The 16,046-nt window shown below is 40.1% G+C and overlaps 1 protein-coding gene across 1 annotated transcript in view; it reads left to right on the forward strand.

The window, feature by feature from the left end:
- BMPR1A (bone morphogenetic protein receptor type 1A) overlaps window positions 1–16,046 on the forward strand; it is a 37,655-nt gene that overhangs the window by 4,066 nt on the left and 17,543 nt on the right. The window contains exons 2-4 of the mRNA XM_023508765.1: window positions 381–483; window positions 9,657–9,753; window positions 9,916–10,015. Of these exons, the coding sequence (XP_023364533.1) occupies window positions 381–483; window positions 9,657–9,753; window positions 9,916–10,015 (300 nt within the window). The remainder of the gene's footprint in view (window positions 1–380; window positions 484–9,656; window positions 9,754–9,915; window positions 10,016–16,046) is intronic.

Consider the following 16,046-nt stretch of genomic DNA (forward strand, 5'->3'; position numbering starts at 1 on the left):
TTTTCTTCCCAAATATACTTTTGTGTCATTGAGTCTGTGTGTTTCACAGATTGTTTTTATTTATCATGTATAGTATGTGGATATTGAAAATATAATAGGTAAAATAGACAAAGTTATTTTTCACTTTTTTTTATAGAAATCCTTTTCCACTTGACTAGAGTTCCCACTGGCATTTTAAATCTTAGTTCAGACTTCATCTGAACTAAGTTCTAGCTTTCATCTGTCTTAAAACCTATTTGGCTCTGCCAGTAAATCACATGCGGATCTACCTCTATTACAAAAAACAAGGTACCATAAGGCCATAGTGCCTGTTTACATTTCAAACTCAAATTTTATTAGCACTCTCTGAAGTGAAGTTATATTGTTGTTTTCTCTTTTAGAACTAATGGACATTGCTTTGCCATCATAGAAGAAGATGACCAGGGAGAAACCACATTAGCTTCAGGGTGTATGAAATATGAAGGATCTGATTTTCAGTGCAAGGTAAGATCTAATTTGGGACCCATGAGGTAAAGAAGGGAGGAGCCATATAGAAAGAAAGAATTGATTTCTCCAAAACAAATGTACTCTGTCTATACTTTGCTATATGTTTATCTAAGCAAATACGTAAGAGGAAGGTCAGCTCATATTTCAAGTAATGTGATTGTAGTAGTTGAAGTTCTTGATTATTTTACTTAAAAAAATGTTTTAGGACGGGTGCCATGGCTCACACCTGTAATCCTACCACTCTGGGAAGCCGAGGCATGAGGATCCCTTCTGCTCAGGAGCTTGAGAGCAGCTTTATCAAGAGTGAGATAGTCTGTATGTACAGACTCTCCTAAAAATAGAAAAATTAGCCAGGTGTTTTGGTGCACACTGGTAGTCCCAGCTACTCAGTGAAGCAGGATGATCACTTAAACCTAAGGGTTTGAGGTTATTGTGAGTTAGGCTGAGCACTGTAGATTGGGCAATGGACTGAGCCTCTGTCTCAAAAAATAGAGAATGTTTTAAGTTATTCTAAGTTATTAGTATTAATAATATTATCATACTTGTAGATTATAAAATTTACTGAAAAGACTTTAGGATGATGGGCAGTGAATGTTGTATTTCTCTGAGGCAACTTAAAAAGGTTAACTCTTGGGGGCGGTGTCTGTGGCTCAAGGAGTAGGGCGCTGGCCCCATATACCAGAGGTGGCAGGTTCAAACCTGGCTACAGCCCAAAACTGCAAAAACTAATAAATAAAGAAGACATTAAAAAAAAAAAAACAGTAAAAAAAAAAAAAGGTTAACTCTTGTAAGGAGATGTCAGTGGAATTACTATGAAAGCACTGGCAAAGGAATCAGAGGATTGGTAATAGTTTTTGAACATCCTAGCAGCTCTGGATTACAAACCTGATCTCTTCAAAATTTTGTATTATAACTGTACTCCAGGAGATCCTTCCAGTCTTTTTGAAAAACATCTCCAGATAGAATTGTTTATATACAATTTAAGTCTCAGCTGTGTTAGAAAAGTATTAGTCAGAAATTCTCAGAATTGATAGAAACCTTAAAAGTTGTATGTTTCAACCTCTCTGTAAAAGCCTGCATACCTATTCTATCTCTTGGGACCACAGAGAGCAGACCTAACCCCTTTTCCAGATGACAGCCTGTTACTATGTGGAGGAAGTTGGCTTCACCAGACTTTCTTCTCCACATCCTCTAGTCTCTGCCCAATGAAAATAAGTTTCACAGTGACCTCAGCTGCTCCTTATGGGGCGATCTTTAGAGCCATTCACTCTCCAGCTTCTTAGTGTGATGTGCAGAATTCTCTGTGGTCTGACCAGGAAAAAAGCAGTGAATAAGTAAATCCTTGCCCTTTTTCTCATGCTGGATGTTTTGTGGTCACATCATACTCTTGGAACACTAAGCTTTCTGTCAGCTAAGATCCTGTGTCTTTCACTCTTGCTGCTGCTGAGCTGTGTCTCCTCCACTCTTTAGGTGCTGTTGCTTTTCTGATGCAGAAATTAGTGGAATTGGAAGGAATTTTGTTAATACAGCTGTCACGTCCTTGTCGATTTTAAATTCATCGTATAAGAATTAGTAGTCCTTGGCTATAATTTCTCAGGACTTAAAGGATGATAATTTAGTTGTTCTTCCAGTTTTATGCCATTTGCATATTTACCAACCACACATACTACATATTTTTTAATCACTTAAAAAAATTAAAGAGCTATGGTTATGGCACTCAGGCCAGCAGTAGTAACCAGTATCTTACAGGTCCCTACACTATGCCTGTCCTAAACTGAATTCACCAGTTAGTTAAGCTTAACAATCGGTATTCTAATCCATATGGGACCTCTTAATAGCTGTGAAACTTTGGGCAAGGAGCTTTACTTTCTTGTTTTCTCATCCATAAAGGAATTATTGAAAAAATCAAATGATATAGCATATATATAAATAATTTAGCACAGTTGACTCATAGTAAGAGTTTAATAAATGTTAGCATTTGCCATGTTAGCTGACTGAGCAGTCTTCAAACTGAATTATTGATATCCCTGAGTACATACAGACTGTCACACAAGGTGTATTAATCTGCCTGAGAAAAGAGCTTGGTAAGCACCTTGTCTTTCCTTTCTTCCCTTTTTACAATCACTCCTCTCCCCATTTACATATTGAAGGCCTGGGTTATAAAACCTCCAGTTTCCAAATAGTATTATAATTTGAATAGAAGATCAGTGTAGGGGGTGTGGGGTTATCAATGTAGGATATTTGGGGATAGTGCATGGCTGGTGGTTATTGGGTTTTTGCTTGCAACCAAAGTCATAGATCATTGAAAATAATTTTTGAAGATAGGGTCATTATAGCATTTTTGAAAGACTTTAAAAAATTATGAGATAGTGGTATAACTTCTTTCATTATCATCTTGTTTATGTGGACAAAATTCCAAAGTTCTGACCAAAAAAAAATAATAAATCAAGAATAAAATTAATGCTGAATCTTCTCATTCTCCCTCCCCCTTTTTTTTTTACTGGAGACAACTCTTACCCCAAGATGAATTTTCTCATTCTAACAGCAATATTTATCCATTAAAAATTTCATCTCAGAAATCCCTTTTCCAATAAAATTTTCTTTTGTTAGTATTTTAATAAGGATTGTAACATATATAGATGAATTTTAGACTAATAATTATGATGATAGAATGGATTTTTGAGACTTAGATTATCACAGGAAATAAAAGAATGTATATGTGTATATTTTGATGTAGATAATCGTATAGTAAAATTAATTACATTAGGGTATAATTATTGTGGGAGATGTTGAAAGGAAATAGTTCAAAGAGAAATAAGAATATAAAATTTCCAATTGTTAATTGAAGCATTTGTTCATTTTTTTAATGATTGTAATGGATATTATATTGCTGTTGATTAGATTAAAATAATAGTTCTATTTTAAATTGGCATTATTACAGTGAGCCATAAATTATTAATATTTTTTCACACTGCTTAAATTTAGAGTAAAAATTTTTAGCTATCAGCCTAAAAATATGTGAAGGATACATTGTTTTCAAGAATTTGTTTAGGGGATACACAGGGAAAAATTTTTGACCAACACTTTCTACAATTTTCTGCATATCTTGGTAAGTATCACTACCATTAACATAACATGTAACACCTAATAAAAACAATTCTTTTAATTTTTTTTTTTTTTTGAGACAGCTTCAAGCTATTGCCCTGGGTAGGTGCTATAGCATCATAGCTCACAGCAACCTCCAACTCCTGGGCTTAAGCAATTCTCTTGCCTCAGCCTCCCAAGTAGCTGGGACTACAGGCGCCCCTCATGACGCCCAGCTATTTTTTGGTTGAAGCCGTCTTGTTTGGCAGGCCAGGCCAGGTTCGAACCCACCAGCTCTGGTATATGTGGCTGGCGCCTTAGCCACTTGAGCTACAGGCGCCACCCAACTGTTTTAATTTTGCTTTAAGCCCTTCCTCAGTGCTTTTACAGCCTGCTAGGTGTGGATCAAAACAGAGGCACATGATCATCCTCATGCCCCCTCTGGTCTCTATTGGGACATCTCGCTTATTGTTTCTTCCTATAGGATGAATAATTTTTCAGAAACTTCAATTCCATTCCTTGTAATTTAGCTTCACTTACTTCCTCATATACCAGGTCTGGCCCAAGCACACTAAATAAGTTTATCTAAGTCACAATCTCTGACTTCATAAATGCCAAGTGAATCTTTTCCTCACAAGGATTTTTATTCCCCCCATAAATCTGGAGATACAAATTGATTTCGGCAGGGAGAAGGGTGGGGAGTGCAGGAAAAGGAAAGGTTGTATCATCCAAATCCATAATCTGGGCAGACCTAACTATTACCTTCCCAGATATGTAGTTAAGCTATGGCAGAAAGATGTGAACTAAGTCTGATGTTGCTTACTCTTGGTGAAGCCACCTTGAGTTTTTAGGGACTTTAGAGCTTTTCTGATTTATAGAATCTAATCAGGAATTCAAGTCAGGTCCCCAGAGGAAGAAGAATTTATCTATTGAATATTTGTGTTTGTGTTTAGTATACTGAATATTTGGTAAATTCTATCTCGTTTCCTCTCGATTACTTTGTAAGGCAAATTTGTTTATCCTGTATTTTCCAGCAGAGGAGACTAAAGCCCAGAAAGTTAGTTGCTTGAGGTCACAAAATAACTGGTAAAGCTAGAATTTAAACTGTTTGATTCTAAAGCCCTCGCTTTTTCCTTAATACTATGCTGCCTTCGGCTCGGCGCCTGTGGCTCAAGCAGCTAAGGCGCCAGCCACATACTCCTAAGGTGGCGGGTTCAAATCCCCAGCCCGGGCCCGCCAAACAACAATGATGGCTGCAACCAAAAAATGGCCAGGCGTTGTGGCGGGCGCCTGTAGTCCCAGCTACTTGGGAGGCTGAGGCAGAAGACTCGCTTGAGCCCAGGAGTTGGAGGTTGCTGTGAGCGTGATGCCATGGCACTCTACCCAGGGAGATAGCTTGAGGCTCCGTCTCAAAAAAAAAAAAAAATACTATGCTGCCTTCAATCGGTTAGCTAAGTCTACTTTCTTTTCTTTCTAAAGAAAAGTAAAAGGACATTTTATCTTGTCTCCAACACTGCTTATTTCTGAAATCTTTATATTAGACTTGTCTTTCAGTCATTGCACAAGTGCTCTCATATTCCTGGGATTTAATTCACCTACATTAGAAAATATGAACTCATGGCTTGGTACCTGTGGCTCAAGCAGCTAAGGTGCCAGCCACATACACCTGAGTCGGTGGGTTCGAATCTAGCCCAGGCCCACCAAAGAACAATAATGGCTGCAACCAAAAAATAGCTGGGCATTGTGGCAGGCACCTGTAGTTCCAGCTACTTGGGAAGCAGAGGCAAGAGAATCGCTTGAGCCCAGGAGTTGGAGGTTGCTGTGAGCTGTGATGCCACAGCACTCTACCCAGGGGAACAGCTTGAAGCTCTGTCTCAAAAAAAAAAAAAAAAGAAAGAAAGAAAATATGAACTCGTATAAAATATAGAAAACATTTCAAGATCTCTTCATGTATTGGGGGTATCAGTTCCCACTTTACTAGTGTTTGATCTACCTTCATCATTCTTTTAATTATCCCTGATAGAAAAGACAGAAGCAAAACAGGAGTTGAAGAATTGCACTTTTTTGTCCTCCTTTCTCCACTATTGTGACAGTAAAACATCCATTGCTTGGTGGACTTTCTCCCCACCATGCCAAAGAACGTCTTTCTTGGTGTTTTTTTTTTCTTTCTTTTTTTTTTTTAACATGTTCTATCCTTCTAAGCTGATGTTGGCCTTCCTGAAACTATTCTTAGATGTTAGGTACTTCTTTTATTCATCTTTAGTTATCTGCTCTTCATTTCTGCCTTCTTACACATTTTCTCTAGATCTGGGGTTATTTCAGAGTCTCCAGTGTAACCTAGCCTATCTTGCTTCTCTCTGTTTATGATCATTTAGAAATAAAAATTGTTAAAGTGAAAAAATTGACTGGGTGCGGTGGCTCATATCCATAATCCTAGCATTTTGGAAGGCCAAGGCAGAAGGATTGCTTGAGATCAGGAGTTTGAGACCAACCTGAGCAAGAGTGAGACCCTGTCTCTACAAAAAATAGAAAAATTAGCTGGACATTTTAATACTTCTTGGGAGGTTAAGGCAGGAAGATGGCTTGAGTCCAGGAGTTTGAGGTTGCATTGAGGTGTGATGACACCACTGCTCTCCAGCCAGATCAACAGAACAAAACTCTATCTCCAGAATGAATGAATTAGTTAACAAATTAACAAAAAAAATTTTTAATTAATTTAAATTAATTAAAATAAAATGTAAAACTTGTTCATTTGGGGATTTCCAGACGCTCTTGCCATCTTCTCTACCAGAATTTCAAGTCATGGACTCCGGTTCAGCTTTTTTAAATAATAACTGAAGATCTTCCTTTCCGGCCATCTGATATTTAAGAATAACAGGGTTAACTTCTTCTTACATTCTTGCTACTTTTAGAATGACAAACAGTTCCTTTTTATTAGGATTTTGGTCCAGAATGGCAATTCTCCCAAACAGAGCTGAAATGTCAGCATTCAATTTGTCAGATACTCTACCGTAAATCAAATAAAATGTCTGTTAATCAAATGTCTGTAAATCAAATAAATAACTGTTAATATCTGTTCTGTGACTATAATCTCTTTCTCCTTAGTTTTCTGATCTGTTAGAGACATATCTCTTATATGGTTGGTGGTCTCTAATAAATTCACAGGAATATTTTTTCTGTAGGTTCCCCTTTCCCTCACCATATATGCTTTAAGCAGTCTAATCCCAGATCTAGAAAAATTCAGGTTCTTTTAACTTTTTTTTTTTAAGAAGCTCTGAGGGGGGTGAGACTATTCATGACATAGTTGATAGATACAGGATTTACAGTTTTACAGCATCCTCTACCTTTTGAACTACTCTCATAACAAGCCTTTTACTTACTTTGCTTCTGTTTATTTGTTTGTTTGTTTGTTTGTTTTCTTGAGTCAGAGTCCCAAGCTGTTACCATGGGTAGAGTGCTTTGGTGTCACAGCTCAGAGCAACCTCCAACTCTTGGGCTCAAGCAATTCTCTGACCTCAGCCTCCCAAGTAGCTGGGACTACAGGCGCCCACCACAATGCCTGGCTTTTTTTTTGTTGCAGTTGTCATTGTTGTTTTAGCTGTCCCAGGCCAGGTTTGAACCCTCCAACCTCAGTGTATATGGCCAATGCCCTACCTGCAGAGCTATAGGTGCCGCCATCTGTTTTTTATTTTTATTTGTTTTTAAAAGATAAGGTCTTACTGTGTTGCTCAGGCTAGACTGCAGTGTCTGTTCCTAGGCACAGTCATAGTTACTGCAGCCTTGAACTCTTGGTGTCAAGGGATCCTTCTGCCTCAACCTTCTGAGTAGCCACTGAACCTGGCTCTTTTTTTTTTTTTTTAATTTTATTTTTTTATTAGATCATAGCTCTGTACATTGATGCAATCATGGGGTATAGTGTGCTGGTTTTATATACAATTTATATACTTTCATCAAATTGGTTGACTTAGCCTTCATATCATCTTCCTAGTTATTGTGTTAAGACATTTATATTCTACATTTAGAAAGATTCACATGTACCCTTGTAAGAGGGACCATAAGTGTGGTCCCATCCATCACCCTCCCTCCACCCCTCCTCCCCTCCCCCCTTCCCTCCCCTCCCCTCCCTCTCCCCTTTCCCCATATTCCTGGGCTATAATTGGGTTATAGCTTTCGTATGAAAGCTATACATTAGTTTCATAATAGGGCCAAGTACATTGTGAACCCGGCTCTTAATCAGCCTTTTCTTTTAACCCCTACTTTTTAGTCTGATCTTAGGTCTCATCGAAGTCTCAGTATCACTGTAAGATCATATTTACAGACTAGTTTATGATTATACTAAAATTCCCTATCCATGTCTTTTAGGAAAAGATCTCATGACTTTTAAAGTAATTACTTTTTCACTAAAAATTACTGAATCATAATTTTTTAAGATTTTCCAAAGTTTTTTTTTTGTTGTTTGTTTGTTTTTGTTTGTTTGTTTGTTTTTTGAGATGGAGCCTCAAGCTATCCCCCTGGGTAGAGTGCCATGGCATCACGCTCACAGCAACCTCCAACTCCTGGGCTCAAGTGAATCTCCTGCCTCAGCCTCCCAGATAGCTGGGACTACAGGCGCCTGCCACCACGTCCGGCCATTGTTGTTTGGAGGGCCCGGGCTGGGGATTCGAACCTGCCACCTTAGGTGTATGTGGCTGGCGCCTTAGCCGCTTGAGCCACAGGCGCCGAGCCAGATTTTCCAAAGTTTGGAATGAAAAACACTTAATAAACTTTTGTTTATTAATTATTTATTTAATTTAATTAGTTATAATCTAGTGTTCTAAAATACCATTCACATAGATAAGTTCCTTTTGTTTTTTTGCTTATTAATAGTTTGATGTATGAAGGAAACATCCAGATTTCTGAATATGCAGGTGTATATCTCACATTAATTTAAGTCTACATAAAATAGAGCCTCTATACTGACATATTGAAATTTACTTTCTGCTTAACCTTTTGTTATGTAAACAGTTGTACATTTATTTGCCATTCTAAAACTTCTGAATCAAGTTAACATAATTTTGCTAAATTTCCTTGTTTGCTCAGAAGCAGTTTATAATACTAAAACTAACCAGTCAAAGAAAGATAAGTTTTTCTTTCTTTCTTTCTTTTTTTTTTTTTTTTTTTTGAGACAGAGCCTCAAGCTGTCCCCCTGGGTAGAGTGCTGTAGCATCAGAGCTCACAGCAACCTCCAATTCCTGACATAGTTCCTCCACAACACTATGTCAGCACAGATTTTAATTTTTCTTTCTTTCTTTTTTTTTTTTTTTTGAGACAGAGCCTCAAGCTATCCCCCTGGTAGAGTGCTGTGGCTTCACAGCTCACAGCAACCTCCAACTCCTAGGCTCAAGCAAGTCTCCTGCCTCCGCCCCCCAAGTAGCTGGGACCACAGGTGCCCGCCACAACGCCCGGCTATTTTTTGGTCGCCACAGTCATTGTTGTTTGGCGGGTCGGGGCTGAATTCAAACCCAGCCACCTTAGGTGTATGTGTCTGGCGCCTTAGCCACTTGAGCCACAGGCGCCGAGCCTAGATTTTAAATTTTCAATAATCTGTTTCTGCTTATAAAATCTTCAGGTGGTTTTGTTTTTTGAGACAGAGCCTCAAGCTATCTCCCTGGGTAGAGTGCCATGGCATCACAGCTCACAGCAACCTCCAACTCCTGGGCTCAAGCGAGTCTTCTGCCTCAGTCTCCCAAGTAGCTGGGACCACAGGCACCTGCACAATGCCTGGCTATTTTTTTGGTTGTAGCCGTCGTTGTTGTTTTGGTGGGCCCGGGCTGGATTCATACCCGCCACCTTAGGTGTATATGACTTAGCCACTTGAGGCACAGGCACCGAGCCAGATAAATATTTTCTTAAGAAAATATTTTATAGTCTTCACAACACTATGTCAGCACAAATTTTAAGTTTTCAATAATCTGTTTCTGCTTATAAAATCTTTGGGTGGTTTTCACTCACTGAATTAGAAATCATATTTTACAAATACTAAAAAGGTTTAATTATTAGTTTAATATATCAAGCCATTTCTAATTTTAACATTACTTTTCTTCTAGGATTCACCAAAAGCCCAGCTACGCCGGACAATAGAATGTTGTCGGACCAATTTATGTAACCAATATTTGCAACCCACACTGCCCCCTGTTGTTATAGGTGAGTCATCCGAGAAAAATCTGAGCATGATAGTAAAATAATTTTCTCTGGTTTTAACAATAACCAAGCTACTTAGAATTTAATACTACAAATTATTTTTTCCTTTTAATAAGATGCAATAGAAAGATAATAAGTTACTTTATTGTTTGCTTCCATTGCCAGGTCCATTTTTTGATGGCAGCATTCGATGGCTGGTTTTGCTCATTTCTATGTCTGTCTGCATAATTGCTATGATCATCTTCTCCAGCTGCTTTTGTTACAAGTAAGATATTTTTTCTGACCTAAAACATTTTGTTGAATACTATATATCAACAGTTTTTAAAACCAGTTGTACAAACCATTAACTTATATATTCTCTGATTATACTGGTATATTTCCTTTATTAACTAGATTATAGTTCTCTTAAAGGAAAACAGGACCTTACAACCAATTAACTGTTATAATTGGACACAATTTTATACTTCTTGTATGTTCATTAATATTTATGATTTTCTGGCTCAGTGCCCATAGCTCAGTGGTTAAGGTGCTGGCCACATGCACTGGGGCTGGTGGGTTCGAACCCAGCCTGGGCCTACTGAACAATGACGACGACAACAAAATAGCCAGGCGTTGTGGTGGGCACCTGTAGTCCCAGATACTCGGGAAGCTGAGCAGAGAGAATCGTGTAAGCCCAGGGGATTGAGGTTAGAGTGAGCTGTAATGCCACAGCTTTCTACCAAGGGCAGCAAAGTGTGAGACTGTCTCAGGAAAAAAAAAAAACCATAATCTTATTAATAGAATTCATTTTTTTCCTTTTAATTTTGAGACAGAGTCTTGCTCTGTTGCCTTGGGTAAAGTACAGCAGAATCATCATAGCTCATAGCAACCTCAAACTCTTGAGCTCAAAAGATCCTCTTGCCTCCCAGTATCTGGGACTACAGCTGCCCACCATGACATGACACCCAGCTAGTTTTTCTATTTTTTAGTAGTGACGGAGTCACTCTTGTTCAGGCTGGTCTCAAACTCCTGAGCTCAAGTAGTTCGCCTTCCTCAGCCTGCCAGAGTGCTAGGATTACAGGCATGTGCCACCACACCCAGCCTTAATGGAATTCTTATATATTAATTGTTAAACCTGTCCTAGAAACCAGTTGTATTATAGTTCTTTGTTAATTTGGGGCTTCTGAGTTATTTGTATATAGTCATGATTTCAGAAGACAATTTTTAAAAAAAGTAGTAAGAGGAGGTACCCCCCCCCCCCCGTGCATATGAACTTAAAGAAACATTATCCTACTGGCAGAATATAGAAAGATCAGTCAAACGGTAAACCCACAAATAGACCCAAGTACATAAAGAAATTTAGTATATGTTAAATGTAACAGTTCAGATTACTGAGGAAAGATGGATTATTCAATAAATGGATTTAAGACTAGGCAGCTATATGGGAAAAATGAAATTAGATCAGTTTCCTACACTGAAATAAATTTTATTCAAATTTATTTATTTTTATATGCTAGAAATAATTGAAGTAGTAGAAGTATGGGAGAATTTTTAAAAATCTTAGACCTGAGTTTAACACAGACTTAGAAAACCCCCCCAATTATATAAAATAAAAAAGATTAATAGTATAAACTACAGAAAAATAGAACTTTGCAGTGTGGGAAACTACTACATATGTCATAAGTCAGACTACAGTTGAAAATATTGGCAGCTCAGGGGTGGCGCCTGTGGCCCAAAGGAGTAGGACACCGGCCCCATATACCGGAGGTAGTGGGTTCAAACCCGGCCCCAGCCAAAAACTGCAAAAAAGAGAGAAAACATTGGTAGTTCGTATTACAAAGGGCTGATTTTTCTAATATAAAAAGCTTCTGTGAATCAAAGGTGAAATAAGTCCAAGCAGTTCAGTGGGAAAATAGGATAAAAAAGATGAAGCCATGATTTGTATTAAAAAACCCATATGTTTCTTAATAGTTATAATATGAAAAGTCAAAATTAAAATCACACTGAGGCTGGGAATGGTGGTTCACACCTGTAATCATAGCACTTTGGAAATCCAAGGTGGACGGATGGGTTGAGGTTAGGAGTTTGAGGCTGCAGTGAGCTATGATGGTGCCATTGCACTCTAGCTGGGGCAACAGAGTAAGACCCTATTTCAAAAAATAAAGAAAATCACACTGAGACATTGTTAATCACTTCTTACTGGCAAAGATGTGTATGTTTGACAAAAGGTATGATAAATAATTGTAGCAAATTGAGAATACTTTGCGCACCCCACTAAAGCAACAATAGTTTTCAACCTCTTTGTCTAGCCAAGACAAAGAGAATGGGAGATAACAATAAACATTTTTTAAACACATGGAGCAGATGAATGAATAATGAGTGACTTTGCAGACCCAAAACATCTGAATCATAGGCTGGAAATTGAGAAAGCCAAGAAACAACCAGGTTATACAGTAGAATTTCCTCAAGTAATTTGGGAATTGGCATTGTTTATATTTCTGGAAGTGAAGTTGAGGGTGACCATAAAACCAGTTATCTTCAGAAAGTCATATGCTGATTTATCCAACACCGTGTTAACAAGGTACTGCAGAACTTAGTGGCTTATAATAGCAATTGTTATCTCATTGCTTTTGTGGATCAGGAATTCAGAAGTAACTTGGCTGAGTAGCTCAGGGCTTTCATGAGTTTCCAGTTAGATGGCAGCTGAGGCTGCACTCACCTGAAGGCTTGAGTAAAGCTGGTGGATGATCTTCCAAGGTGGCTCACTTCAGGGCCAAGTTAGTGCCTCAAACTGTGAACCTCTTTGGGGTGCTCTGTGCTCACAGAATGCTACCTGCTTCCCCTAGAGAAAGCTGCATTGTTGTTTATGATCTAAACTGGAAAGTCACTTCTGTCCTACCCTCTGTGTCACACTGGTCCACCTGATAAGGGTGATGACTAACCAGGGGCATGAACTACCAGTAGGTGAGGATCATTTGGGATACTGGCTACCCCAGATGCTAAGATTGTCACTCCATCCTCTCTGCTACCCAGAATAATCATGAGACTTCCCTACTACCTCCCTAAGAAGGCTGGAAGTATAGTTTCTCAACTGTAGTACCCCATTGTTGAGGGTGAGGCATTAAAATGAAAATAGGGATGTGTGAACATTTACATACTGATGGGTGGACCCCTCAGCTCTTCCAGAACTTTTATCAGCTAGGCCTATACCCTCCACACAGAAAGGATGATTATTCTTAGTGAAATCTGCCTAGCCCAAGAGAAAATTTTTACCCTATTAGGACTCAGGGAAATGTCCAAAGCAGAATATCTTGCAAATGAAGCCTATAATCAGTAAGCCCCACTCATATACTAACAGCTGCCAGGCAGGACATCAGGCAAGGAAAGAAAACAATCTCATCAACAATTGAGGTGGGCTTTACAATTACCTACATTGCTGCCTGAAGAGAGGTTTTGGCTGCAGGACACAGAGGGAATCCAGGAATAACAAACTAAAAAAATAATGTTTAAGATAAATTCAGAAGACCATTCCTCTCACAATCAAGCTGTGAGTGAGCAGCACACTTTCTGAAATACACAGACAGCAGGAGCTGGTCATGTAGTTTCTTCCTAGCTTTAAATATTACAGGGGGCTTCGTGATTGCCCTGTTTCTGTAGCTATTGAAATTTATGTGCATATTTTAGATACTTGAACATCCATTATTGATCAGTTATACAAGATTAGTAATTGTGTCTCATTAATATTTTGTTTCACTTTTTTCTTTTCTTTTTTTTTTTTTTTTTTGAGACGGAGCCTCAAGCTGTCCCCCTGGGTAGAGTGCCGTGGCATCATGCTCACAGCAACCTCCAACTCCTGGACTCAAGCGAGTCTCCTGCCTCAGCCTCCCAAGTAGCTGGGACTATAGGCGCCCGCCACAACGCCTGGCCATTTTTTGGTTGCAGCCATCATTGTTTGGCGGGCCCGGGCTGGGGATTCGAACCCGCCACCTTAGGTGTATGTGGCTGGCGCCTTAGCCGCTTGAGCCATAGCCGCCGAGCCTCTTTTTCTTTTTTGAGACCGAGTCTCACTCTGTCATCCTGGGTAGAGTGCTATGGTATTATCGTAGCTCACAGCAACCTCAAACTCCTGGGTTCAAGCTATCCTCCTACCTCACCCTCCAGAGTAATAGCTGGAACTACAGGCATGCTCCACTATACCTGGTTAGTTTTTTTCGATTTTTAGTGGAGATGGGAATCTCACTTTTTCTCAGGCTAGTCTCAAACTCCCGAGTACAGGCATGAGTCACTGTACCCAGCCTGTATCACTTTTTTTAGGTGCCTTTTTTCTTATAGTCCAAGTTAATCTGCAAATTTATTTTTCCTCAGCACGGTGAATTTTTTTTTGAGATACAGTGTCACTGTCTCGCCCTCAGTAGAGTGCTATGGTGTCATAGCTCACAGTAACCTCAAACTCTTGGGCCTAAGCAATTTTCTTGCCTCAGCCTCCCAAGTAGTTGGGATATAGGCGCCCACCACAATGCCCAGGTATCTTTTTGTTGCAGTTGTCATCATTGTTTAGCAGGTCCAGGCTGGGCTCGAACCCACCAGCCTTGGTGTGTGTGGCCAGCACCATAAGTACTATGCTACAGGTGCTGAGTCAGCCAGTGAATTTTAATGTCTCCCCTCTTGGGGAGAAGTAGTCATAATACCCACTTTTGAAGACACCTCAAAGGTTGTCTGGCACTTTGGTGTATGGAATGGATTAGGTCCAGTCTTACGCTGGCCAGGGTACAGAAAGCCACACAAAGTTGGTGGCTTGAACTCCTCTGGGCTGGGGTGGTGCAGGTGAAAAGGGAAGTGATTTGGGAGAGACAGGTATGGGTTATGGGCTTGAGTTCATGTTGATAGTTGGTCTTGGTGGAATGCTGGTGTGGCCAAGGGCACCCTGGGCTCTCATGTTGGGCACACACTGCTGTGGTGGCCCCCGTCTGCCCGGTTCACCAGCTCACTGCTCTGAAACCATAGCTGTGACTCTCTGGGGCCCCTCCACAAGCTGCTGTTCCTGCCTGACATTTCCCTGTATGCTCCCTTGGGTGGCCTTCACGAAGTTTATGTGAAGCACAGACCACATTGTACCCTTCCCAGACCATGGCCTCCACATGCCCAGGATGCAGGTGGCTGATGAGGGCTGAGTAGAAGGGCTTCCTCCACCAGTCCTAGGGATGCTCAGCAGGGACGTCCTCTAGTGCCTGCAGCGTATTCAAGTCTATCAGCTTGAAGCCCCATCTATCAAGGTACCACTGGTATACCCCATCTTGCCTCATTGCAACCAAGGTCCGCATCCAGGTCTAAGAGGCTCTCAAGCAGGGCACAGGAGCAGGCCCCAGTGCAGCAGCTGGAATAGGCTGCTTATGATGCCCAGCCATGGGCCACTGGCTACAAATTTATTCTTGAATCTGATTTACATTCACAACAACATGACCCTCAAAATCAATGCCTTCTCTAAATCTCCTCTCTAACCACTGCCTCCCTCTATTCTAGATGAGGTATCCAGTTCTCCCTCTAACATCCTGTTTTGGAACTCCATTAAACACTTAAAATTGGTTAGATCCTATGATCCATCCCCATAACACTACTTTTACCTTACACTTTTGGCATTTACAGGTATTCACTTATAATTCATGATTATTTGCCCAAAGTCTGCTTTTACCATTGAACAGAAATTTCACTGGTAGTGGAGATTTCTTGTCCATTAATACTGATGCTCAGTGGCTGGCTGTTTACATTGCCACTTTTCTATTGAATTAGAAGGGGGAACATGATGAATTAGTGTATACCTCATGGTTGACATACAGTAGATACTCAGTAAATTCTGATGATGCTAACCAATCACCCCTTGACCCAGAATGCCTGCTTTGGGAAACTGTCACAGATTAATTCACCAGATGAAAAGCTCACTTCTGGCTTTATAATAAGCCATTATCCTCATTATCATTTATAAATTCCTCATCTTTTTTTTCTTTTTGGCCGGGGCTAGGTTTGAACCTGCCACCTCTGGTATCTGGGGCCAGTGCCCTACTCTTTTGAGCCACAGGTGCTGCCCGGGATAAGGGTTTCTTAAGAGTTCCTGCACCTCCACCCCAGGCAGCCAGATGCTGCCTAGCATCTCTGGTGTTGGGCAGAGGTTTCCTGCCCCCAGAGCTTACTAACCTCTGCGTGGCCCTGCTCTAGGATCCTATGGCCAAAAGCATTTCATTCTCCACAAAGAGAGAGAGAGTGTTTACTTCCACTCTCCTGCTGCTGCTTCTACCTGGTGAGGGCTGGAGAGTGTTCCCTAC

This window comes from Otolemur garnettii, unplaced genomic scaffold, assembly GCF_000181295.1.
Source record: "Otolemur garnettii isolate 467f Iridium unplaced genomic scaffold, OtoGar3 scaffold00275, whole genome shotgun sequence".
In the NCBI taxonomy this organism is placed as follows: domain Eukaryota; kingdom Metazoa; phylum Chordata; class Mammalia; order Primates; family Galagidae; genus Otolemur; species Otolemur garnettii.